The sequence below is a fragment of the Parasteatoda tepidariorum genome, chromosome 7, assembly GCF_982258835.1.
Source record: "Parasteatoda tepidariorum strain Cologne lab strain chromosome 7, Ptep-v5.0, whole genome shotgun sequence".
Classification (NCBI taxonomy): Eukaryota; Metazoa; Arthropoda; class Arachnida; order Araneae; family Theridiidae; genus Parasteatoda; species Parasteatoda tepidariorum.
In genome coordinates, this window is record NC_141761.1 from 114,282,027 (window position 1) to 114,293,919 (window position 11,893).

Genomic DNA, 11,893 nt, shown 5'->3' on the forward strand with positions numbered 1-11,893 from the left:
ACATTTCTTAATATCATTTTATTATACTCTAGTTATAATTAAGGACTATAAATCATCATCATCACTTTCAACTATCTTTGAATAAAATATTTTTGAAATTGAAGGGGGCGAGTTGCCAGAAATAATCTCCTGAAGTTACTCAACTCCGTTGATCAAAAAACTGCAAAAACAGACCCATTTACTAAATAAGTAAGATACTTATTTGGAAAAAAAAAGTGTTTATGTGACAGATTACTTTATTCTGAACAAAATTAAAAAAACATTTATTGCTCCATGACAAATATAAGGTGAGTAACAATCATGGGTGCAAGTCTTCCGTTCCCAGGACGGATTTCCGTCTTTCGAAAATGTCCCCGGACGGAAGTAAGATGGAAACAAGACTGACTCGAAGACGGAAATCGGAAATTTTTTATCTTCTGTCCTTAAAATTATTTTTTAGGTCTACGTTATTGGTCTACTTTCTTATGTCCTGTTGTTATTTTATCAAAACACAGATGAATAAATATTTTTTGTACAGTACTTAAACTTGATGTATTATGGAAAAGCTTTCTTAGATAGTTTGCATATGTCAAGGGGGTATTGTGTATGTTAGGTATTTCAGTCCAAAAATTTTCAGTCTTGGCCTTTTTTCCAACTTGCACCCATGGTTACAATCATTAATAGCCTTTGAATCAAAATGGCAGCATATGAGCCATTTTGGCAAAATATAAATTCTTATAACTTTTAAACCCATTAACCGATTTAAATATAATTGATAATTTTGAAATCAGCACAAAAAAATCTATAAGTTTATAAATTTTCATCAAAATCTGAGACGGTGGGTGGGATGGCTGGATGAACTGACATGGAATGACCGTTTTAGTTTGTTCTTACAAATGATATGCTACTATCATTTTAATATAATATTGCTGCAGCACTCTGATTATTTTAATGCTCTTATGCATGAATCGGCCTCGTTACAAGTATTATTTTTTCTATCAGATGGACCATCATTTTTGTTAGTTCGATGATCAGTTGCTTTAGAATTTATAAATATTGCGTCAAGATTGTGCAGCTGAATATTGCTGCTTAGTTTAATTTCTGTAAGCCTGAATTGACTTTAAAAAAATGGATAATTTTATCTATCATATGTGCAGTTTGTGTTCCATTCTCAGTTTTATCTTGGAAATTATTTGATCTTATTATTTCAATATTATATGGCGCAGCTTACTGATTATTTGCATTTTTTTAGGTTAAAAATGATGATTAGTTCCATGAGGCTATGCCTGAATTGACTTCATAAATTTTTTTATTTTTCTCTTTAGATGAACATATTTTTGAATGTTTCCCATTCTCAAGTTTTCTTGCAAATAATTTGCTACCATTATTTCAATATTATATTGGTGTAGCATGCTGATTATTATTATTCTTTAGTGCATGTCATGCGGTGGTCTCAAGTAAAAATTATAATATTTTTTTTCATCAGGTTGGCCTTTTCTATGACATCAAATACCAGTTGCAAAAGAATTTTTAAATATCAGCTCGAGATATCTGTCTAATGAATAGACTTTGGCACATTTTATATTTTTAGTTTGTTCTTACAAATGATTTGCTACTATCATTTTATTATAATATTGCTGCAGCACTCTGATTATTTTAATGCTCTTAAGCAAGAATCAGCCTCATTACAAATAATATTTTTTCTGTCAGATGGACCATCATTTTTGTGAGTTCAATAATCCGTGCATTATAATTTATAATTATCCTTTCAAGATTGTTTAGCTGAATATTGGTGCGCAGTTTAATTAGAGTAAGCCTGAATTGATTTTAAAGAAATTGATAATTTTATCTATCACGTGCTGTTTTTGGTATGTTAAATTGTCTTGCAAATAATTTGCTACCATTATTTCAATATTATATTGGTTTAGTATGCTGATTATTAGCATTCTTTTGCACATGTTATGCAAGTTGGCCTCTTGTTAAATTACAAAAATTTTTGCGTCAGATGGGCTTTTTTTATTAGTTTGATCACCAATTGCATTAGAATTTGTTAATATTAGGTTGAGATGTTTTAATTCAAATTTCTGAATAGTTTCTTTAGGCTGAGATTGAATGGACTAAAAAAAATTATTAATTTTTTCAATCAGACTAACAGACTGGTATATTTTCCATTGTCTGTCTGTTCTTGGAGCTTACTTCTTCCCTTTATTTCAATATTATATTTGCGCAGCTGCTGATTATTTGCATATTCATAGACATGATAATTATCATGTCAAATTGTTTAATTAATTGTAAATAGATTAACCTTCTTGTACATGAGTTCACTTATCAGTTGCATTACTATTTGTAAATATCACATCGAGACTGCATAGGTTCAAAATGCCGACCTGTTACACAAGGCTAACCCTATATTGATTTTTAAATTTTTTTTCTCCATCAGATGAAAAGATATTTATGTTTTTTATTCTCAGTTTTTTCTTGTATTTGTTACCATTATTTCAATATATTATATGGCACAGCGTTTTTTAGCCATGAGTAAGCCTCATGTCTAATTAATACATATTTTGCTATCAGATGGATCATGAGCACCATCATCAGTAGTTGCATGCAACCATCATTTTTGTGAGTTCAATAATCCGTGCATTAGAATTTATAATTATCCTGTAAAGATTGTTTAGCTGAATATTTTGCTGCTCAGTTTAATTAGAGTAAGCCTGAATTGATTTTAAAAAAATTTATAATTTTATCTATCATGCACTTTTTTTAGTATGTGTTCCATTCTCAGTTTTATCTTGGAAATTATTTGTTCTTATTATTTAAATATTATATGGCACAGCATACTGATAATTTGCATTTTTTTAGGCATGAGTAAGGTTTATTAGTTTAAAAATATTGACTAGTTTCATTAGGCTATGCCTGAATTGACTTCATAATTTTTTTTATTTTTGTCTTGAGATGAACAGATTTTTTCATGTTTCCCATAGTCAGTCTGTTCTTGTAAATTACTTCTTCCCTTTATTTCAATATTATATTGGGACAGCTGCTGATTATTTGCATGTTCATAGACATGAGTTTGCCTCATGTAAAATTGTTATATTTATTGTCAATAGATTAACCTTCTTGTACATGAGTTCACTTATGAGTTAGATTTAGTGAATATTATGTTTAGATAGTATGGGTTCAAAATATTTAAATTATTATATATATATTTGGCCATCAGATTAATGGCATTTTCTTAGACTTGAGTCTTCCTCGTGTCAAATTATTATATTTTTTGCCTTCTTATATACTTTTTATGAATTAAATTATCAGTTGCATTAGAATTTGTTAATATCATGTTCAGATTGTACAGGTTCAAAATGCTCAAATAATTATGTTTTTTTCTTTTGACGGACCATCATTTAATGAGTTCGATTATGAGTTGCCTCATAATTTGTAAATATCTAGCCGACATTTTATAGGTTCAAAATGCTGATTTTCTCAATTAGGCTCAGTTGCTAAGCCTGTTATGAGTTTATAAAAAAAAAATATTTTTCCCTTGAGATGAACAGAATTTTCTGAATTACCCATTCTTTGGTTTTCTTCCAAATTATTTGCTACTATTGTTACTTATTATATTTTTTCCCACCAGTTCAAATATCAGTTGCATTAGAATTTGTTAATATCATCTTGAGATTGCATTGGTTCAAATTGCTGAATAGTTTATTAGACTAAGCTTGAATTGACTATATTAAAAATTCTATTTTTTCTGCGAGAGGAGCAGATTTTTATGTTTCCATTCTTAGTTTGTTCCTGAAATTATTTGTTATTTTAATATTTAATTTGTGCAGAATGCTGATTGTTAGAATTTTTTCTTTTTTTAGCCTCGTTATAATCAGGCTAAGTCTGAATAGATTAATTTTTCTTTTAATTCAAATTTTTTCTCCATCATGAAAAAAGATTTGTATGTTTTCCATTTTCATGTGTTTCTTGTATTTCCAACCCTTGTTACAATATTGTTACAGATTGCGTAGTTTCAAAATGTTCCAGTTATTAATTTCTTTTTCATTAGATTAACCTTATTTTCCAAATTAAATTACTTATAACAGTTTGAGACATATAGCAATTTTAGTAAATGTAACATCAAGATAGTGTAGTTGCAAAATGCTGATTATATGCATTAGGCTATGCCTAAATTGACTTTATGAAGAAAAAAATCTTTTTTTTTTATTTATTTATTTATATATATATATATATATATATTTTTATCAGATAAACACATTTTTGAATGTTTTCCATTCTCTGTCTGTTCATGCTAATTAGTAGCATTTCTTAAGCCTGAGTTGGCCTCATGTCAAATTATTATATTTTTTTGCCATCAGATAGACAATATTATATTGGTGCAGTATGCTGATTATTAGCATTCTTTTGCGTATTCCATGCAAGTTGGCCTCATGTCAAATTATAAAAATTTTTGTCGTCAGGTGGACTTTTTTTATTAGTTCGATTACCAATTGCATTAGAATTTGTTTATATCAGGTTGAGATTGTTTTAGTTCAGATTTCTGACTAGTTTGTTTAGGCTGAAAATGAGTAGACTAAAAAAATTAGTAATTTTTTCAATCAGATGAACAGACTTTGGTATATTTTCCATTGTCAGTCTGTTCTTGCTGCTTACTTCCCTTTATTTCAATATTATAATGGCGCAGCTGCTGATTATTTGCATATTCGTAGACATGAGTTTGCCTCATGTAAAATTGTTATATATATTGTCAATAGATTAACCTTCTTGTACATGAGTTAACTTATCAGTTGCATTAGTATTTTTAAATATCACATCGAGATTGTATAGGTTAAAAATGCCGAACTTTTTCATAAGGCTAACCCTGTATTTATTTTTAAATTTATTTTTGTTTTTTTCTCCATCAGATGATTATTAGAATTTTTTTGAGCATAAGTTGGCCTTGTGTCAGGTTATTATTTATTTTTTTCCTGTCAGATAGGCCTTCCCCTCTTCAAGTTGAATAATCAGTTGCCTTAGAATTTTTAAATATTTTGTCAAAATTGTATAGGTTCAAAATGCTGATTCCTTTCATTATGCTAAACTAAATTGACTTTCTTAAAAAAAAGTTTTTAATTCTTTTAGAGTTGTTGATTCTTAGAACTTAACTCATCCTCTACGTGCCTTGGGCACTTAAGGCCTCTAGCATATCCCTCCAACGCCTCCTGTCTTTAGCAATAGATCTTGCTTCCTCCCATTCTTTTCCACATTCTTTTAATTCGCCCAAAAACATGCGCTGGATGGTAAGTCTGGGTCTTCCTCTTGTTCTCTTACCATCAGGGGCCCATGTAAGTGCAACAGATGAAATTTTTTCTTTGGGCATTCTAAGGATATGTCCGAGCCAGCTCCATCTTCGTTTTTTAATTTCATCTTCGATTGTTTTTATTTTAGCTTTCTTTAATAAATTTAGATTTGATACTTTGTAATGCCAGAAAATTTTAAAAATAAATCTTAAACATTTGTTTTGAAAGGTTTCTAATTTTTGTATTTCGATCTTAGTCTGTTTCCAGGTTTCTGCGCCATATAATAGTACTGCTCTAACAATAGCTTTGTAAACAACTATTTTTGTCTTTATTTCAATATTTGACTCTCTCCAAAATTTATGTAATCCCTTAAAACATGTTCTTGCTTTGATTATTCTCTGTCTAATATCTTCACTACTTCCACCTTTTTTATCTGCAATAGAACCTAAATAGCTAAATGACTCTATGTCATCTATTTCGTGATGTTCGATTTTAATTTTGTCGTTTTTCTTTTGATTTATTCTCATTACTTTAGTTTTCTTCTTGTTCATGAATAAACCTACACTATTTGAATATTTGTTGAATTTGTCTGTTTTAAGTTGAAGGTCTGTACATTTGGATTAAATAAGTACGATGTCATCAGCAAAATCAAGGTCTTCTAAACAGGGATGAGATTCTTCCGCGGATTCGCGGATTTCCGCTTTTTTTCAGATTTTTCCATTTTTCCCGCTAATTTCCGCTGAAATTTTTTTTTGCCCAAGTTAAAATGTTTTATGAGGAATTTAATTTTCCGCGGAGGGAAATTGTTGAAATCCCTTTTCCTCCCTCTGAAGTTTCTCTAAAAATCATTTCCTTGGGATAAAACTGGTTGACCTTTATACAGGGATGAGATTTTTTTTGTCTCTCGAATTTCAGCCTTTTTATCAAAAACTCCGATTCTCTAAAAGTTTCGTTTTTTTTAAATAAATATCCCGTTTTTTTAAAATTCAGTCATTGAAGTAAAATAATTATATTTATTTACGATTTTCAAAGATGAACAGAAAATTAAATCTACGCCCTAGCTGCTAACCCTTCCGCATTTTTACTTATTTTAGCTATTTTCTCCGATTTCACGCACAGAAAATAAGATTTTCCGTATTTTTTATCCGTCGGCTGGATAGCTCGTATTTTCGTAATTCAGATCTCGATTTTTATTCTCGCGATTTTAATATCAATCATCGATTTTCGTATTTACCTGATTTAAAAGTTGCACATTGCGATTCTTATTTACGCTATTTAAATATCGTATATTATGATTCTTATTTACGACATTTAAAAATCCAATATCGTGTTTTGTATTTATGCATTTTTAAAATCTCGACTTTATTATCAAATCTCGATTTTCGTATTTACCTGATTTAAAAGTTGAACGTTGCGATTCTTATTCAGGCGATTTAAATATTGTACAGTGCGATTCTTACTTACGAGATTTAAAAAAATCAATATCGCGATTTGTATTTACGAGCTTTTAAAGCCCTATGTAGCAATTCGTATTCACGTGAGCTTAAAATCCAATATCATGATTCGTTTTTGTGGTTGTAATATCGCGCGATTTAAAAATTATGCATCGTGATTAAAAAATTAAAAAATCATGATTTGTATTTTCGCATTTTTTAAATTCGATGTAGAGTTTCATATTTACGTGATTTAAAAGTCTCATATCGGGATTTATATTCACATGGTTTACAAGTTTAAAAATCGCACTTTTTTGTCAAATTTTTGTTTATATATATATATTTCCTTTTTTTTTTTTTTTTTTTTTTTTTTTTTTTTTTTTTTTTTTTTTGGATTTCCTCTTTTTTACTTTCTGACTACTCTCATCCCTGTCTAAAGTAGTTGTGAAATTCCACCTTATTCCTCTTTTTTCATCTTTCATGCTGTTTCGCATAATCCAGTCTATCACCAGTATAAATAAAAATTCTATACATGCTTTGCTGTTATCATACATATCTTTGATTATGTTAATATATTTTTCTGGTATATTATAAAGTGATAAAATTTCCCATAATTTCTCTCTCTTAACTGAATCAAAGGCTTTACTGAAATCAATAAAGTTTAAATATAAAGAGGTGTTAAATTCTAAGCTTTGCTCAATGATATTTCTAAGTGTGAAGATTTGCTGCATTGTTCCACTTCCACTGCGGAAACCTGCCTGTTCTTCTCTTAAAATTCCATAAATTTCATGTTTTAGTCTATTCAAAATTATTCTTCCAAATATTTTTCCCGGTATGGAAAGTAGGCTAATGCCCCTCCAATTTTCGCATTTTGTTAGATCGCCTTTCTTGGGAATTTTCACTATTACTGCTTCTTTCCATTGTTCTGGTATTCTTTCATTTCTCCAGATTTCATTGAAGAGCTTTTGCAACTGTCTTGTAGCGGTTTCAAAATCTGCCTTAAGCATCTCTGCCACGATTCTGTCTCTCCCTGCAGCCTTCTTTGGTTTTGTGGCCCTCAGGGCACTCTGTACCTCATCCAGCGAGATATCTTCCAAAGAAAAAACTACAGTAGATGCTACATTTAATGTAACATTTGGGAGTTGCTCAGAATTTTCAACATGGTGTGCGTTAAGCGTATCTTCAAAATATTTTCTCCCTCTTTCTTCGATCCTCTTATCCGTAGTAAGTAACTTATTGTTTTTGTCTCGTACTGCACATTGCGAATTTCGTTTATTTCCTTTTATTTGTTTCACTTTCTGATAGAAAGTACTTATTTGTCCTTTTTGCGCTGCATCTTGAGCCTCAGTGGCAAGGTCTGTGAAATATTTCCTTTTGTCTTTTCTGGCTGACTTTTTTACTTCTCTATCAATTTGACTATACTGCTGTCTATACCGATTAAATAATCTTTCAGACTTTGTAGTTTCCATCTGTATTTTCTTTTTCCTTCTGCTTTCAATATGTATTAATGTTTCTCCCGTAATCCATTCTTTGCTTTTCTTTCCTTTCTTTTTACCCAACACTTTTTCTGCTACGTCGCAATAAATGTTTTTGATATGTTCCCAAGTCTCTTCAACTTTTTCTTTCACCTCATTTTCTGATTGCTCAGTGTTGCCATGATTTTCTTCTTCCTTTAACAGCTCAAATCTGTTTTTCAACTCGATTGAAAATTCTTGTCTGCACTCTTTGGCTTTTAACTTAGCAATGTCATAGCTTATTCTTTTATGTCCCGTCTTCTTTGGTGATCTTCTTAATTTTAGTTTTAATATTGCAAGAATCAAGTAGTGATCTGATCCAACGTCGGCACCTCTCATCGCTCTTACGTCTCTTAGTGAGCTCCTGAACTTGTTATTAATTGCAATATGATCTATCTGATTCTTTGTTCTTCCGTCTGGTGAGGTCCATGTACATTTATGTATCTCTCTCTGCTTGAATCTACTCCCACCTATGTTTAAACTATTTAGATCGCACAGGGAAACAAACAGTTCTCCATTTTCGTTCCTCTCGCCCGGTGATTCGTTTCCCATGGAGGTTTCATCATCACTAATCCGTTTTCCAACCTTAGCATTAAGGTCTCCCATAAGAATTATCATGTCATGTTTTGGAACTCGATTTAAAACACATTGTTGTTGATCATAAAATGTCTCCTTTTCCTCCTCATCAGCATCATTCATTGGTGCATGCACTTGAATAATTGATAGTTTAATATATTTTGAATAAAATCGTGCTCTTAAAATTCTTTCACTGATTGGTTCCCATTCCAAAAGACTCTTCGCTGTTTCTTTATTAATGATTAGCGCCCCGCCTCTTTCGTGCTTTTCTTCAGCTCCTGAGTACAAAATGATTTGTTCACTTCCAGTTTTAATCTTGCCAAAACCTGTCCATCTAAGTTCTGATATTCCCAAGATATCCAATTGGTATCTATCCATTTCCATTGATACCTGTCTACTTTTTCCACATTGGTACCACATTGGTTAACAGCTGCTCTGCTTAGCACATCCCCGTGCTTCATTCGTTCTCCTGATCAGTGTCGGATCTCAAAATCTTATTCTTGCATTGGTTAATCCATCTTGCCATTTGAGGATTTGATGACTTTTTTAGCGTTTAAATACACTATTGCTCGACAGTCTGCAACGATAGTAAACTTTCTTCATATCACGTCCTGTCTTAATCTGTCCATCTTAACTGTCTTAATCTGATGTCCACCCGCACAATTGACATCAACTCTAATTTACTTGAATGGTATTTTTTTTCTTCTGTATCGGTAGTTTTCTTGCTAACACAATACACTATTCTCCCATTCTTTTAACCGTCTCGTTGAAACAGTTTCTGTATCATTTCAATCCATGTTGTAGCTGAAATCGAGATATCATCTAAGTAACAGTGTACTTTTTTATTGAACAATGGGCCTAAAACAAGATTCATTCTCTCAAATCGACCAATATCAACCGGAAGTTATGAAAGCCGTTTTCAATTTTGCTTCTTCTGTTAATGGCAATTGTAGATATCCACTTGCTAAATTTAAAGTCGTGTAAAACTGGCACCCTCCAAGACATTCTAAAATAATATAAATTTTTGGTAAAGGAAATTTGTCCTTAACAAGTTCAATTTCCTAAAATCTGTAACTAATCGTCGTTCTCCTGTATTTTTCTTGACTAATAGTACAGGACTGGAATTTGGAGATCTTGTGGATCTTTTGGAATTTGATTCCATACTTCTTTCATTCAGAAAATTTCTTTTATTTGTTTTCTTTCTTTGGAATGGTTTTTTAAAAATCGGCTTACTGCCCTCTACTTCTTTAATGTCCATTTTGCATAAATTCTTTCAGCCTAACTGACTTATGTTTATAGCAAAACAGTCACGATTAGGACTGAGTTATGAATCGATGTATCGCGACATATCGATTTAACGCCTGTCTCGGCAAGCCGATACAGCGAATATCGTTCCTGCATCAGAAATCTGATTTAAGCCGCCGAGTAAAGAAGGCGAACGATATAGCGATACAAGGCACGCAAGGATCTCTTACGTTCCGATGCCAACTCGCGCTGTGTTGAAACGGCCTTGGTTGATGAGCGGTAAAATCAGAATCAGTTTTCATAACATGTATCGTGATCTTGCATGTTCGTTATCGCAACTCTTTTTTTCTTTTTTTTTTCTTCTTTGTTGTGACCTTATAGCGTTTCTTGTATATTATTTTCCGTGGGACTGACTTTGTGATCGCCGTCGTTACCTTGTTCTGAACGAAATCTATTATTGAAAAGAATATATAGAGAAGTGTTTTTTAATTAATTAGGTAATTTAAAAAAAAAAAAAAATTATTTTATTTTAAATGTGAAAATTAATTTTGATATTATATGTTTAATTAATTTTTTACATTTTCGAATTTGTAACAATCGGAAATCTAATTTAAGGTGCCCATAAAGAATTAAATTAAAAAGTAATTAATCTGTTAGGCTATTTTTTACTTTATTTTAATTTAATGGGTTTTTATTGCTGATTTTGAATTTATAAATCTTTAGTGTTTTTTTTTTTTTTTTAATTGTCCTCCAATATTGTCTGTTAAATATATTATTTATAAAGGTATTTGTTTTTATTTTTAAGAAATTAAACCTTACTTTGTTATTTCGTTCAGAATTCGCTAATTATTCAATTTAACTTTATTATTTATGTGAAATAATAATGATAAAAAATAGTGTTTTAAATTTTTTTTTTTTTTAAATTTATTTAGCATTTTGTTTTAAGCATACAAATAATTTTTAACGCAATTATTTTTTAAATTTTATTTGTATATTGTTAGCTTATTGTTATTCTATATTGTGTATGCAAAACTGACAGTGCATCATGATATAAAATTTCTTATATCGCCCAGTCCTAGTCACGATATTTATTTAATGACTTAAAAGTTCAAATCTTTTAATATTTTCTAAGGATTTATCAAAATTAATGCCTTTCATTAAAATGGGAGATTTCTTATTGTTAATTTTATTTACTTCAACTTTTTCACTATCAATTTCCACTTTATTAGGCAGCATTAAGCTTTCCTCCCTTACCTCCATTCCCCTACCTAAGCACTAATCTTTCTTAATTTTTAACTTAAATTCTGTCTTATTTACTACTGGTAAAATCATTTCACCATTAACTTTACCTCAAGAATTGAATCCAAATTCTGGCCTATACTTTTTAACAATCAAGTTTTTGCTTTCGTCGACTTTTGCCCTAATTAAATTAATTGATTTACTTTGGACTTCTACTTTGTTTATTGTTTTCAATTTAACCGCATTTTTATTCATATCTACTTGAATTTCAGAAAAAACGTCATTATTTACATATCCAAATTCTAAATGAGCAAAAGTAATGTAGGGTGAGTCTAGCCATGTTCTTCTTAAAATTAAATCACACGGTTGTGAATCATCCTTAACAATTAATAAAGTAATAGGTTTCCCTACTACGTCATCCACCAAAAAATATTTACTACAGCTTTACCTATAGCTTTCTTAACTGGATTATTTTGATTATCGAAAACAAATAAATCACTGTTATCTGGTTTCAAGTCCAGACTCATTTTTAAAGTGATACTTTCCTTCAAAATACAACTATTACTTCCTGAATCAATCAAAGACGTCATTTTATTACCATAAATGTAAGCATCTTTCAAATAAT

The 11,893-nt window shown here is 30.5% G+C and overlaps 1 protein-coding gene across 1 annotated transcript; it reads right to left on the minus strand.

Moving 5' to 3' along the window:
* Window positions 1-4,477: 4,477 nt before the first annotated feature.
* Window positions 4,478-9,204, minus strand: LOC147807413 (uncharacterized). The gene is made up of 2 exons (XM_087168934.1): window positions 7,603-9,204; window positions 4,478-4,555 (listed from the first exon to the last, which is right to left on the minus strand). The coding sequence occupies exons 1-2, from the start codon at window positions 9,202-9,204 to the stop codon at window positions 4,478-4,480; spliced, it is 1,680 nt and encodes a 559-aa protein (XP_087025060.1).
* Window positions 9,205-11,893: the final 2,689 nt, after the last annotated feature.

What these genes read in the sequence shown, in the direction of transcription:
- LOC147807413 (XM_087168934.1), bottom strand. Translation starts at nt 9,204, where the DNA reads ATGTGGTACCAATGTGGAAAAAGTAGACAGGTATCAATGGAAATGGAT. An exon ending in CAGAACAATGGAAAGAAGCA is followed by an intron (nt 4,556 to 7,602) that starts GTAATAGTGAAA and finishes TAATTTTTTTAG; the next exon opens with TCTACTCATTTTCAGCCTAA.